The sequence below is a fragment of the Eleutherodactylus coqui genome, chromosome 13, assembly GCF_035609145.1.
Source record: "Eleutherodactylus coqui strain aEleCoq1 chromosome 13, aEleCoq1.hap1, whole genome shotgun sequence".
Classification (NCBI taxonomy): Eukaryota; Metazoa; Chordata; class Amphibia; order Anura; family Eleutherodactylidae; genus Eleutherodactylus; species Eleutherodactylus coqui.
In genome coordinates, this window is record NC_089849.1 from 15,546,555 (window position 1) to 15,561,437 (window position 14,883).

Genomic DNA, 14,883 nt, shown 5'->3' on the forward strand with positions numbered 1-14,883 from the left:
TAATTCTCGCCGCCTCGCCATGAGCCCGCCGGCCGTTGTTCATCCTCACTCACTAGATAACACTTCACAACGTGGGGGGGGGGGGGATGCTTTTAGATGGCGGGGGAAAGCATTCGCCTGACTGTTCATCTTTAACACACCATCAAAAGGTTACTCTTTTTCCTGCAGGATCGTTCAGTTCTCTGTACTGGTGAATGAGAATAACTGAATGATCGGTATTTAAAGTGAATGAGCCAACAATGATTTTCTACTGAAATCAGAGATAAGTGAATGAATTCTCATTCATCGCTGTCCGTGTTTACACTGAATGATTACTTTCACATTCAGACGAGCCAGAGATTTTTCTTCTGATTATATGTTCAATACTCATTCCGTGTAAAAGCCCCTTTATCCAGGTGTGCGCCTTCCCAAGCCGTCCCCTGAGGGAACACCGCTACATCATCAAATTACCGCTATCCCAGGACTTTTGGCACGTCACTATACACACTGCAGTACACATTCTGACCAACAGATGGTGCTATACAAAACAAATACATTCCTTCACTGTTCTTTACTACTTTTTGGATGATACGTGATGGCGCATGCGCGTGATGTCAGTCTGGCCAGGAAAGAGTCACAGCGCATGCGCCTGATCACTGAGTGTGGTGCCAGCGTGGTGACGCTGAACGCATGATGTCTCTAGCAGGCGGAGCTGGAGGCATCACGAATGATACACCGGACCACAGACAGAGCTATATCAGGCTAGTCGGGTCACACTGGAAAATAAAAAAAGTATCGCTATACTCTTCGTATCATTGGGCAAGCACTGGTGTATCCAGCTGTTTGCCCAAAATCTGGTGACACTGTGTGTGTGTGTGTGGGGGGGGGGGGGGGGGGACTCCTGGAGGGAGAAAGAAGAAGAGAGATTCACACAGATGCTCCTGCAGGTAATAGTGCTTGTTGTCTCACAGCCACTGAAATAACTTCTACACTGCTCAGTAAGGCTGTATAATGTCCTCCATGATGCTGCTCAGTGGTTTTGCTATAGGGGTCGCAATTGATGACTGAGGCCATTTGGCCACAATGTTATCCCTGCTGACTGCCACAGCCCCTTGGGGTGACTGGTGGTCACTGTAAGTTCCTGTCATACCACCCATGATCACTCTGTACAGCATTGCCAGAGCACTGGAGACACAAGATAGGAGCCAACTGTTTGGTTCTGATGCTACCGACGATCATGTGATTGAGCATGAGTGGAACTTACGGTGCCTATAGCACTACTGGCCACATATAACTGTAAGTGGTACTATTTAAGGGTACTACTACTAAGGGGGCACATTTAAGGGCACTCTATAATTATAAGTATGCATATTTGGGGACAATGTTACTCTTCTATGTGTATGAAGACCTCAGATCAGCCATCTACACCTACCAGCTCAGGACAGACACAGAATCAGAGATACAGCCTGCAGAGGGTAAGACTGGTGCTAAATGCAGGACACAAGTCACATAGTGGCAGCCTATTCTGACAAGTCACCTAAAAGTTCGGCTATGCTTCATATCACAACTATCTGAGACCTGTCTTTATACAGAGTCAACACTCCTTTACACCGAATTCAATAGAGAAAAAGTCATTGTCAGTGCTACATATACAAACATCCACTCCGTTCACCAGGGATCTAAGTCTGTATCCAGGTGGTGTCAGCATAAAGCATACCTGAGTTTTCAACACGTCTTCTAAAACAAACCAGGTTCCCCTCACCCGCTTATATGCTGCTGTTTGCACCCTGTTTCATGTCTGTAAGTTCTGATCTCCAGAGGGTCACGTTCCCCAGTTTCTGTTGTTCTGCTGTTTGCAATCCATTTTCAGGGAGGGGTGTGTATCAAGCCTAGCATTGTGCCAGTAGTTCCCTGTCCTGACTTCCTTGCCCTGACTTCCCATGGTGCAATGCAGTCTCTTGTCCAAACACCTTGGAGGCAGTCTCACTGCCTTTCCCTCTGCTTTCCCAGGGCAATCAGCCATTTAAAAACAAACTTTCTGACCAAATGGGGAGTAAACCCATTATAACGTGTGTGTAATGTGTACACACACACACACACACACACACACACACACACACACACACACACACTGTAACAGCCTTAGAGGCAGAGACTGTGGAGATCATTATCACAGTTTCTGCAGATATGTCAACCTGCAGCCTGTAATTGCATTGGAGACACTTGTGAAGATAGCTGCTTCCCCTGTTGCTATAGAAACGCCCCTGTATCCTTGTTACTACAGAAACCTACCACACAGCGGATTAGGAGACCCCTAGAGGCAGCCACTTCAAAAGCGATTTACAGTGGTTAAGCAACAAAATGTTTAATGCCAGTATATAACAGAAATGAGGAGCCTAATACAAGCCAGTAGATGAGCAGAAGTTGTAGAAAAGTTAGTGCCCCTTTAAGTTTAGGCAGTTCCTATATCCCCCAGTGATGTTCGCACAGACTGTCCTCTTCCGTTAGTGTGCAGGCGGTGCAGTTCTTTCCTGAGGATACATTATTACATACAGGACTGCCTCAAAAATGCTAAATCATCTTGATTTTGGAGAGTCGGAGCGCGCGCCTCCCTCCTGTTATACTGTGTTTAGCTCTGGGTAAGGATCTCGTTACCTGGGGACAGTCTCTTCTTCCATCTGGCTTTATCTGGGTTCCTCTCGTTGGGGTGACTGTCTCTCAGCCTGTCTGCTGGGGTTTGTTCTGAATTTTCTATTTCTCCCTGTAAAGAAGTGAGATGCATATGAGCTCCGCCTCCGTGTTCAAACACAATATACGAGGGTGAGTCGAAAATTATCCGCACTCCTGCTGGAGAATTTATTTTAATGACCTTTCAGAAAGCACAGATACATTATGTCTGACGACATCTCTCTGACTCTCTACTTTATGCATCTGTGAAGAAGGCCCCTTAAGGATGCGCCCCCCCCCCCTTTTTTTTTCCCATTTTCGTTTATTCTTCTCCCCACTTTTAAAAAATACTAACTTTAACTTCTTCATTGCTGTAACTTTTCTTACCATCATAAATTTTTACATTTTTTGTCGACCTAGTTGTGTGAGAGCTCATTTTTTTGCGGGACATCCTATAGTTTCTATTGGTACCGTTTTGGAGTACATATGACTTCTTGGTACCGTGTTTCCCCTGAAAACAAGACACTGTCTTATATAAATTTTTGCCCCAAAAGAGGCATAGTGTCTTATTTTCGGGGGTGTCCTATAATACTCACCTGGCACCTAGGGACGGGGTTGTTGTGTATATGGGGGGACATGGCCATTCTGTATATTGGGGGGAAGGACATGACCACTCTGTATATGGGGAGGGGGAGGGTGTGGCCACTTTGTATATGGAGGTAGGGTGTGGCCACTCTGTATATGGGGAGGGCGAGGTTGCACTGTATATGGAGGGGGGGCCGTTCTGTATACTGGGGGGCGGAGGCTGTTGTGTATATTAGGGGGGACATGGCGGCTCTGTATATTGGGGGGATGTGGCCGCTGTGTATATTGGGAAATGGGACATGGTTGCACTGTAAATGGCGGGGGGGGGGGGGGGGGGGGCGATATGGCCGCACTGTATATGGGGGCGACATGGCTGCATTGTATATGGGTGTATATGGTCGCACTCCATATGGGGGTGATGTGGCTGCACTGTATAGGGGGTGGGAAATGTGACCACTCTATATATGGGAGACGATGTGGCCGCTGTGTGTGTATGTGTATATAATATAATATATATATATATATATATATAATATGGGGACGTGGCAGGCACTTTTGTATGGTGCGGCCTCAGTCTTCAGAGTGTGTCAGGTCTATACACACATTACATATATGACATCATATGACTTACGCTGTCTGACGTGTCCGATTCTTCCTCCGATTCCTCTTGTGGGTTGTTCACGTCTCTCATTTGTTCTTCATCTGGTGACACAGAACATCATACAGCTCACTAGACGGCAAGAGACTTCGACAAAGTAACCAAATTGCTGTGACTCTATTACACTGTAAAGGGCCGTTTACACGGACGATATCGCCGAAAATTCATTTAAACGAACAAAATGGAGCCATAATCGTCCGCGGAAATGCAAAAAAATAAAAATAAAAATCGCCCCCTATTCGTTCACTTCTCACTATCGCTGACTTTCAGGCAGCATAAAACATCGCTGGCTCCTCGTTCTGTGTAAACGCTCCCCGCTGCACATAGAAGGTGGAGCGCTGAGCGAGAAGCCCGCGATCCAGCGGTGAAGTCTGTCAGTGTAAACGCTCTGCAGCAGCGCTGACCTTAGCGGGGATGTCGGCGCTCCTGCAGTCCTTTACCCGACTGTTGTTTCATCTAAAGGGACATTTAGTAGCGTGGACAGTACACAGAGCCGTCCAGCAGGGACTGCTGCTTTGGTTTCCATTGGCTGCTTTGTGCTCCCCTCCTTTTCACTCACCTGAGCCTCGGAGCCGTTTGTGCCCCTTCATTAATCTCTTTGCAGTAGACCATTCTCTGTCTGCTCGTGAAATCAGATTGAAGTCCTAAAGAGAAGCACAAAGAAGGCCATATAATCACTTCACATATTTTTTTTTGTCCCAGGAACAGCGCCACCCTTGCTCATGGCTGAGTCTGGTATTGCAGCTCTGCTCCATTTTATCTCAATTCTACACTACCAGATACGGCACATTTACACGACTATTTCTAATGCTGGAAATTTTTATGATGTGGATCCAGGATTGCTGTCATTGTCACTAAGGGGCCTGGACGGTCCACAACCGGACCCCAAGGTATTAGAGCCCGGTTGTGGTTGTTACATCTGCTAACTATGTAGCTATATCACTACTGAGCTCACCGAAGTGGCGAAAACCAAACGCATAGTATAGCCATAAATGTATCTTCCTGTCTTAGCTTTAGCCACAGCTCTGTACATGGATGATAATACTTTTTGGCATGTGAGACTGGAGAGGTGCGCACTTTTTTAGGGGAAGGGCATCTTTTTAAAATCTTTTATCACATTTTGCATATTTATTAAAACTTTTTAAAATTATTTTTTGTACACATTTTACTTTTTTCCTTTTTTTAAAATTGGGGCATAGGTTAGAAGGGAACACATTATCTATGTGTTCTCGTCTCTCCCTACATACAGACCACTGATAACACAGATCTAGTGGCAACAGCCCGTGAGATCACTGTTAGCAGTGATACACATTGTGTCCTCCCTGCATACCTGCAAGCCCCGGTATACAGAGGGAATCCCTGTGATGTCATTGCTGACATCACAGGGATTCCCTAGCAACCTGCCTGTTTATGCAGGTAAATCAGTTTTTCATACCAGCGAATCAGAACGGTACGATTAGCGTTCGAATTCGAACGATCTAGCGATTATTTTTTTTAATCATTACGTCTGAACGTACCTTTAAAGGAGGACGCTAAATATATGACAGCTCAGCAAACTGGTACACTGCTGGCTGTCATGTATTTACGTGATTAAGTTAAGCTGTAATACCAAGCACAACCATAAACAAGCATGGCGCTGTTTCTGGGAAGCCAACATATTTTTCATATCTCTCTCAACCCCCCATTGGTTCCCATCAGCACTGGAAATTGATTCCAGTGTTGCCAGGACTTGTGTCTGTGTGACCCCCACTCCACCGGGGTGGAAAGAATATAATGGACATGTGAGAACTTACAATCACTTCATCTTTTGGGTCTTCTTCTGCCTCCATGTCATGCTCCTCCTTCGCCACTGATGGGTCTTCCAGCTTAGTTCCTTGATTGCAATCAGAGCATGACGCCCTGCTGGAAGGAGAGGCGTTACTTCTGGACGCTGGGTTTGGCGTATGACCTTCATGATTAAGCCTGTGTTCTTTCTTGATGATCTTCCGATAGACGTGTTGACTTCTTCTGGTGTCGGAGAGGTCGAGTGGTTTATCAGGAGCCTCGTCTTGTTCCTCGTCTCTCGTCTCGGCCTCTGCAGACTTGGATACTTTCTCTTCCCAGTCTTGCGCCCCCTCTTGGCTATTCATATGCTGACTGTTCCTCCAGTGGGCACTTAATACCTTTAGCAGGGACATTTCCTGGTTTTCTTGGCTTCCCCTCCGTAGACATTTCGGGACGTCTCCTCTTGCATTCGGTATCCTTAGTCCCTGGCTTTGTTTGGTTAGTAGGTAGTGAAGTTTCTCCCTCTGGGCCGTCTGGCTTATTCTGCTCTTCAGCCCTTGCTCTCTGACATATAACACGGCACCTTGTAGCTCGGCCATCGCCATCTTGTCTTCCCAGCTGTCTTCAGCTTGTCTCCTTTCTAAAGGCGTCTCCCGATGTTTGTCCAGTAAGATATGAGCCGCCCCCTCGTTCTGCGACCCGGGACTGCGTTGTGCCAGATGCTTTTGGACGTAGTGCTGTTTCAGGAGGGTGAATTGTTCTTCGGAGAGGACGTGTTTTAAGGGTTCAAGTGGGAAAGGAGGACCACCGGTGTCCATGGCGAGCTCCTTGGAATGTCTGTGAATGGGATGAACAAGATAGAAGCATCATGGGAAAACAATTCTACATAAGAATCCTATAATGAGCAAAGAACGATAAGCAAACGGATTATCAGTCATCGTCTGATCCTTGGCCGTGTTTCCACTGAACATCATTCATTAATGCATGATTCAACTTGAATGATACTCATTTCGTGTAAAAGGGCCCTTCTAAGTAGAGAAGCTCCAGAATTGTTATAGAATAGTATTTACTAAAACAGACACTAAAACAATTTGGGCCATATTTACACCATATACGTTCACAAGTGTATGCTGTAGTACTAAAGTCAATTATCAGGCAACCTTGTGCGGCCCTATACCAACATGCTGAACCTCTATACTACAAGGGGTTGTTTGGGCTCGTCTGGATAGGTCATCAGTAGTTGATGGACGGGAGTCCACCGCTCGGGATCCTCATTGACCCGCTAATCATCCGTCCTGCTGTCCAGTGTACGGGTGAAGCCCAGGTTTAAGTTTGTGCTGTAATGAGCTCTGTTATGGTTCCTTTAGTTATGTAATCTGCATGCTATAAGGGCGACCTCTATTGGCCACTCTACATTACTGCAATTTGTGTATTTCTCTATGGAGTGTTGTATGTGACTTCCCATTGGCTGCAGAGGTCAAGTGGGAGATCTGGAGGACTTGAGATCAAAAAGAGCTGCAAGCTGGAGAGCAATTCTGGTACTGAGCCTTCAAAGAGACTGCAATGCAGGGAGAGAGAGATGCCAAAGGAGTGAGGAGTCGGCTTGGGGAGTCGACAGTTGTTAGAGGGACAGTTGTACAAGAAAGGAGGCAACTGGTGCTTGAGAAGTGTAGCTCCATAACGAGCCAGAGCTGATGTCACTGAGAGAAGAAAGCTGCAGAGATACAGCTAGAGAGACTGCTACAAAGGATTCACATCATCCTGTAGATCTGAAAATTAGGGTACCCCCAACTGACGTCTAAAGATGTGCCACCTATGTTACAGTACCAAACACGGTGGAAATATGTAAGTGGGGTAGGTCCTCATGAGAAGGCCCAGCGTGTGCACACGGATAGTGACTATTTGTCCACCAGTTGCGGACAAGTTATTGGACAACACTTGCGTTACTTTTGAACTGTATGCGGGCGACCGCCATTGCTGGGTTAATAGAGCAATAGACCCCCGTCCCATAAACTACTGATGACCTATCCAGATGATGTGTCATCGGTCGAAACAAGCCCAGACAACCCCTTTAATAACACCAAATAGCCATGACACGCCACCCTAAAGCTTACACATGCCATCGTATAGGGAGCAGGTGACTTACAGTTCATGGTTCGGGCTGCGCTTCTGCGTGGGTGGTGTCGGCACATTGTGTCCAGTCTTGGTTCCTGTTCTCATCACAGCAATGGTTCCATGTAGCTGGTTGGATATCCTTTGCTGGTTCTGTGTACTTAGGAACAGTTTCTGCACTCCGGACATGTTCTGGAAAATAGCACTGAAATTAGATGCACAGAAGGTCCAGCCTAAATGTCACTGTACATATTACATGAACGTCTGCCGATACGGGCTTTTGCAGCGGGACGCCCAATCGGGTGTGTCCTGACTTCTTCCTGACTGCAGATGTTGGGATGGGGGGAGGAGATCAGGCAGATGGGTTTCAGCATGTCCAATCCTTCTGTTCACAAGGGAGATATATGACCTCCAGAAATGTCTGTCCGCCGCTTATTCCCCTCCCCACATTGACAACACTTGCATGCTGAGTGGAGTGTGTATGTATGTGGAGATGCCAGGAGAAATAGGTGTTGGCAGAGGGAGTGCGGGCACCACGTTCACCCGTTGGATCTGCTGCATATTTTCGGCAGTGTGATATCCAAAGTAGCAAAATACAGCAGAAGGGTTTGCAGCGGATTTTGGTGTGGATTCACCAATGAATTCAGCCCCTCATCTGGCGGATAAAATCCATGACATACCACTTCTTGATGTGGAAATGCTAATTTCCATGTCAGGATTCCACATGCGGATTTTGCCCATTGACAGGGCAAAACCCGCATGCAAACCTGCGCCAAAAACTGGGGCAGAAAGCTGCGGATGTTGACACCGTTTCTAGAGGTGGAATTCTCCATGGAATCTTTGCAGTGATTCCGCCAGCAGACGTTCCGAGGCGTTTACGGTCTGTGTGCAGGCGGCCTTAGAATATGTCTGCACAGTGGATTTTGGCGCAGATACTTTGGCTGAATCCACACCAAATCCGTGTCCCCTCCACGTGAATCCACAGCTCGGTCTGCACTGCGTGGATTTTTGCGCCATTGATTTGAAAGTTATGTTGCAAAAAAATCTTAATCCAGAGCCGCACCGGAAATTTTGCACAAGGGCGAAATACGGTTTTATAGGCGTATCCGTACGGAAAAATCTGTGTTGATTTCACAGTGTGAACATACCGTTAGACCGCCAGATAACACACTATACATAGCCTATGGGGGCATCGCAGGGATCCTGGTTACTGGTTGGACAATTACATGGACAGTAATAGTCGGACACTGTACGACTATTGGGACGCTATATGGTATAACACAAGTGGAATCATCAGTAGAAGAGCCTGCACAGGGCGTCACCCAACCATGAAGTTAGCCATCACATGACCCATACGTTTGCCACAGACCCTGGATGCCATGTAAATCTGCATCTCTGTTTCTTCTCCCATTGTGTCAGTCTTCACTGCATGGCATTCTATTCATGAACCAGTTGTTCAGGATGAATAGTTCTATAAAAGTCACGGTTCTACAGAGGAGCGATTACCGAATGATAACATATAATTAGCGGTCACACATATCATACCGTGTCAGCCTGGCGCGCTTCATTATCCACTCCCTGCAAATGCTTGGCTGCTGGTGACAGTCGCAGGACGGCGGCGCAGGTCTCTGAAGGAGGGAATACAGAAACAAAGCTTTAGAATTTCGGCAGCGCTTTTTCATGTTAATACAAATGTCTTGTTTTATGTTATAGTGACTGGAGAAACATAGATGACCGCACCACTGCTCTGACTGCCTGATGCACGCTGTACATTAGTGGCATCGGTAGTTGCTGTGACTGGTCAGCACTGATCATGTGGGAAGCAGTGACCAATCAAAGTAGATGTAGTATCTGAGACTAATGATACATACGAGTTTGTACACTATTCACCAGGCAGTCCGAGAAGCAGTGCAGACATGTTGATTTTTCAAGACCTTCCCCTGATGTTTCGATGTTCCTCTTTTAGGCCATGGGTGCCCCTGCAATACAATTGCTTGGTTCTGGTACTGTATTCATGCACTTAGCTTGCTTATGGCGCTGCGTTAATGTAGTGAGTTTGGCTTTGGTATTGTATCTGTGCTAACGTTGGTTAATGCTGTATTTACTAGCTTGGCTCTGGTGCTGTATTTATGTACTGAGCTTAGTTCTGCTGTATTATTTATGTCAAAAGCTTGGTTCTGGTGCTGCATTAATGTACTGAGCTTGGTTTGGGTATTTTATCCATGTGCTGAAGTTGATTTGTGCTGTATTTATGAGCTTGGTTTTGGTGTTGTATTTATGTCATAAGTTTGTTTCCAGGCCGTATATATTCTGAGGTCATACTTATGTCATGAGCTTGGTTCTGGTATTGTATTTATATACTGAGCTTGGTTTTGGGGCCGTATTTATGTTATGACCTTAGTTATGGTATTGCATAAATGTATTAAGGTTGGTTTGTGTTATATTTATGTAATGAGCTTGGCTCTGTTTTAATTTACTGAGCTTGGTTCTGGGGCCGTATTTATGTTATGACCTTAGTTATGGTATTGCATAAATGTATTAAGGTTGGTTTGTGTTATATTTATGTTATGAACTTGTTTCTCGTAAGTATTTATTTACTGAGCGGTTCTTGTGTGGCCATGCTGCCATCTTGCTGAATCTAACCTAAGACCAGCACTAGATACAAGGAGCAGGCATGTGGGCTTTTAACATTTAGGAGATAAGCAGTGCCAGAAGCTTCTGGCAGCCCTTTATCTCATTACCTCCGCTGACTGATATCTAAAGTGTGTGATTAACCCCATGAGACCCGGGTGGTCGTGTCAGTGCGGCTCACCAAGTGGTCGCGAGCTCCTCTAGTATGGAGGTTGTACTTGGTTGTGGGTAATGTATGACTGACCTTCAGGCTCTTGTCGCTCGGGGGTCCTTCCTGGCGTCTCCCTGTCTTTGTTCGCCGTTTCACTGCTGTTCTTCTGAGTGGTGGTGGAGAGCAGCGGTGCCTCGCTGGCGACATTTTCGGGCGTCCGGCTCCTGGATCTGCTCCTCTCACTAATAACACAGGGACAACGTAAGGCGTTATTCTTGTTCGCGTTACCGGCTGATTGTCTCGCTAGAAGAAGACCACGGAGCAGATTTAGGAAACAGAGACTGTCTAGTGTAATAGCGCTCTCACACGAGCGTATCTTGCAACATGCCGCGTTCGTATTTCACACGCAGGAGCATGCAGCAAGTACGCATGTCAACAGTCCCCATACACGGTCTTGGTGTAGAGGTATACACGCATAATACGCGCCAAGATAGTGCATGCCGCAATCCTCTTTGCACACTCATTTGGCGCGCTGCGTGTGAGAGGCACAGTTGGAGGTCAATGTGAGATTGGTAATGCGTCTAACGCTCGAAAAACCCACGAGAGTAATGCGCGGTCACATACGCCCATGTGAGTGAGCGCTCAGTGCAGACCACCTATTATTTTTCAGCGCCGTGCGGGCAGGCACGTTGTCATGATGGAAGAACCCGTCGCCCGTTAGCCCGCACAGCGCTGAATGTTAAGCAATTTTCGACGAAATGGCATGACGCCGTAAGAATGGCACGAGACCCTCACCACCTCACCTTCTGTATTCAGCTGGTCTCGCTCAGCGCGACTTTTTTTTACAAGTGCTTTGAGCAGTGGAAAAGGAAACGATTTTATGTCTGCGTGTTGTTTGTATGAACCGGCCGTTCGAAAAGAGGCAAACAACTGAAAAAGTTTTTGAAGAAATATATAAAAAAAATAATCGCTGGGGCCGAACACAACCGTCCCCAAAAATCGTGGTGGATTTCCGCTCGTGTACATCGGACGGCGCTTTCCATAGTCACCCTGTGCAAAGTGTTCATTGCGTTACCCACGTGCGGATTATCGCCGCAGATAACACAATGATATATCGCCGGCGGACAGGAGGCCTCGGTTTGCACTGTGTAACTTTTAGACAGTATTAGTAAATAAGCCTTGATGTGCGAACCCTAAAACAAACACTGTCTGTTGCCCATAGCAACCAGCGGCACGTTGTTTGTAGGAATCAGCCGTCACAAAAGAGATAAAAAACTGAACAGCTTCTTGGGAAAGAAAACAAAAACCGCAGGAACGGAACGCAACCGTCCCGACAGTGTCGGCTGGCATACCGCCCCAGAAGGGCTCCGCAGACATTCACCTAGCAACAACCGCCCCGACAGTGTCAGCTGGCATACCGCCTCCAGAAGGGCTCCGCAGACATTCACCTAGCAACAACCGCCCCGACAGTGTCAGCTGGCATACCGCCTCCAGAAGGGCTCCGCAGACATTCACCTAGTAACAACCGTCCCGACAGTGTCAGCTGGCATACTGCCCCAGGAGGGTTCCGCAGACATTCACCTAGCAACAACCATCCCGACAGTGTCGGCTGGCATACTGCCCCAGAACGGTTCTGCAGACATTCACCTAGTAACAACCGTCCCGACAGTGTCGGCAGGCATACTGCCCCAGAAGGGTTCCGCAGACATTCACCTAGCAACAACCGTCCCGACAGTGTCGGAGGGTTCCGCAGACATACACCTAGCAACAAGCGTCCCAACAGTGTCGGCTGGCATACCGCTTCCAGAAGGGTTCCGCAGATATACACCTAGCAACAACTGTCCCGACAGTGTCGGCTGGCATACTGCCCCAGAAAGGTTCTGCAGACATTCACCTAGTAACAACCGTCCCGACCGTGTCGGCTGGCATACCGCCCCAGGAGGGTTCTGCAGACAAACACCTAGCAACAACCATCCCGACAGTGTCGGCTGGCATACTGCCCCAGAAGGGTTCCGCAGACAAACACCTAGCAACAACCATCCCGACAGTGTCAGCTGGCATACTGCCCAAGGAGGGTTCCGCAGACATTCACCTAGCAACAACCGTCCCGACAGTGTCAGCTGGCATACTGCCCAAGGAGGGTTCCGCAGACATACACCTAGCAACAACCGTCCCAACAGTGTCGGCTGGCATACCGCTTCCAGAAGGGTTCCGCAGACATACACCTAGCAACAACCGTCCTGACAGTGTCGGCTGGCATACCGCCTCAGAATGGTTTTGCAGACATTCACCTAGCAACAACCGTCCCGACAGTGTCAGCTGGCATACTGCCCCAGGAGGGTTCCGCAGACATACAACTAGCAACAGCTGTCCCAACAGTGTCGGCTGGCATATCGCTTCCAGAAGGGTTCCGCAGACATTCACCTAGCAACAACCGTCCCGACAGTGTCAGCTGGCATACCGCCTCAGAATGGTTTTGCAGACATTCACCTAGCAACAACCGTCCCGACAGTGTCAGCTGGCATACCGCCCTAGAATGGTTCCGCAGACATTTACCTAGCAGTAGAAGCCTGTACTAGTAACACCCAAACCACCAGCAGACGACCCATCTTTCTTTTGGCTACCACCTCCTATGTGCAGAATTTAAAGGGCTCTCCTTGTAAGGTCTGTGGGGGCGGCAAAGACACCTTCAGGGATTATCATGGAAAGATTAAAGAGCAAGAGACAGAGGGGTACATGTTCCTAACAAGATGGTGCTCCAGCAGCAGCTCACCTGCTGTATGCCACACTTCCTCTGATGCCAACTCCTGCTCCCAGTCCAGCCAAGCACTGATGCCACAGGGAGACTCCGGCTCCACGCAGACTCCTTCCAGCCTGCATTACCATCCCTTGGTCTGCGGCGTATCTTTCTGTCATACCATTTCTGCATGGGGTCACTCCCCTGAACACACATCTCTGCACTCATCCTTCTGCTCCCAGACCATGGAATCTGTGACTTTCTTATGTTACCGCAGCTGCAGTGACTGCCATTCCTGGTCCCCAGCCAGGGACGTACCTGCAGGAGGGGGTCTTTTTCTCTCCTCCCACCCTCTGATTGAAGCACCCTGTTATTGCATTCATTTCCATTGAAATGAATGAGAACTTTGCCTGTAATACCAAGCATGGCCACTACAGTAACAACAGAGCTGTCTGCTTCCTGCAGAAATCAGCTCAGTGCATAATCATAATGGCCTGGAAAGCAGCTGATTGGTGGGGGTCTGTTGCCTGCGATCCCTGCCAATCTACTGTTGATGACTTAACCCAAGGATAGGCCATCAATCGTCTGCAACCGGACAACCTCTTTAAGGTGAGTTTCACGCACACCTTATATCTTAATGATAGGCATTGTGTGGGACATCCCTGTAGATTTCCATTCATGATTGCAAAAATGGAGGTTTTCTCCCCAATTGGTGGGACGACCAACCTGATCACTCAGTAACACTTACCTGCACAAGGAGATTTTCTTGTAAATATTGCTAACCAAGTGCAGAAAGTCTGATTACTAATTATGTCTTTTTTTTTGCTAGCGGCACAGTGAGTAGACTGGAAGCAAACATTGCTGCACCACAGACCGGTGGAACCTGCTGAGCGTCGCCTACACACCCTTCTTATATGCTAACCTATGGATGGATTTTCCCACAGACGAAGGATGAGCTATGTCCTGAATATCCAGGACTGTTACACCAAGACAGAGCAGTGTCTCTCGTTAATCCACCCATCCGTCCCGTCCAAGAATGAGCCCCCAGATTAAAAGGGGTTGTTCAGTTCTAAACTATTGATGACCTAACCATAGAATAGGTCATCAATAGTAGGTCAGAGCGGGTCTGTCACTCCCGCTGTTTGCTGGGCCAGTGCGCTTGTGCACTGAGCTGATCTCTGCAGCAAGTAGACAGCTCCGTTCCTACTGCAGTGGCTACATTTGGCATTACAGGCAATATCTCCATTGAAGCCAATGGGACCGGTACATGTAATACCAAGTCTGGTCCATCCAGCAGGAACGGAGCTGTCTACTCAGAAATCAGCTCAGTGCACGAGAGCACCAGCCCAGCTGATTGGTGGGTGTCTTGGGTGGCAGACCAAGCTGATCTACTATTGATGGCCTATTCTATGGTTAGGTCACTCATTATTTTTCAACTGAACAACACCTTTTTGTAGGACCTTTGATGTATGATCAATGGGGCATTGCCTCCTAGATCCCAACAAATAGCAAGACAGTGTAGCTCCACAGCCATCTCATTTGTACAGTGCCATACATACAAGTGTGGCTATGCCTGGTACTGCAACTGCCTTGAATGGG

The 14,883-nt window shown here is 47.6% G+C and overlaps 1 protein-coding gene across 1 annotated transcript in view; it reads right to left on the bottom strand.

Annotated features, from left to right (window-relative positions):
* The window catches only part of RBBP8NL (RBBP8 N-terminal like), a 48,946-nt gene that overhangs the window by 4,702 nt on the left and 29,361 nt on the right, over nt 1-14,883 (bottom strand). Inside the window, exons 7-13 of the mRNA XM_066586198.1 lie at nt 10,641-10,789; nt 9,311-9,393; nt 7,800-7,957; nt 5,683-6,490; nt 4,449-4,533; nt 3,863-3,933; nt 2,635-2,740 (exon numbers count right to left, since the gene is read on the bottom strand). Coding sequence (XP_066442295.1) covers nt 2,635-2,740; nt 3,863-3,933; nt 4,449-4,533; nt 5,683-6,490; nt 7,800-7,957; nt 9,311-9,393; nt 10,641-10,789 — 1,460 coding nt within the window. The remainder of the gene's footprint in view (nt 1-2,634; nt 2,741-3,862; nt 3,934-4,448; nt 4,534-5,682; nt 6,491-7,799; nt 7,958-9,310; nt 9,394-10,640; nt 10,790-14,883) is intronic.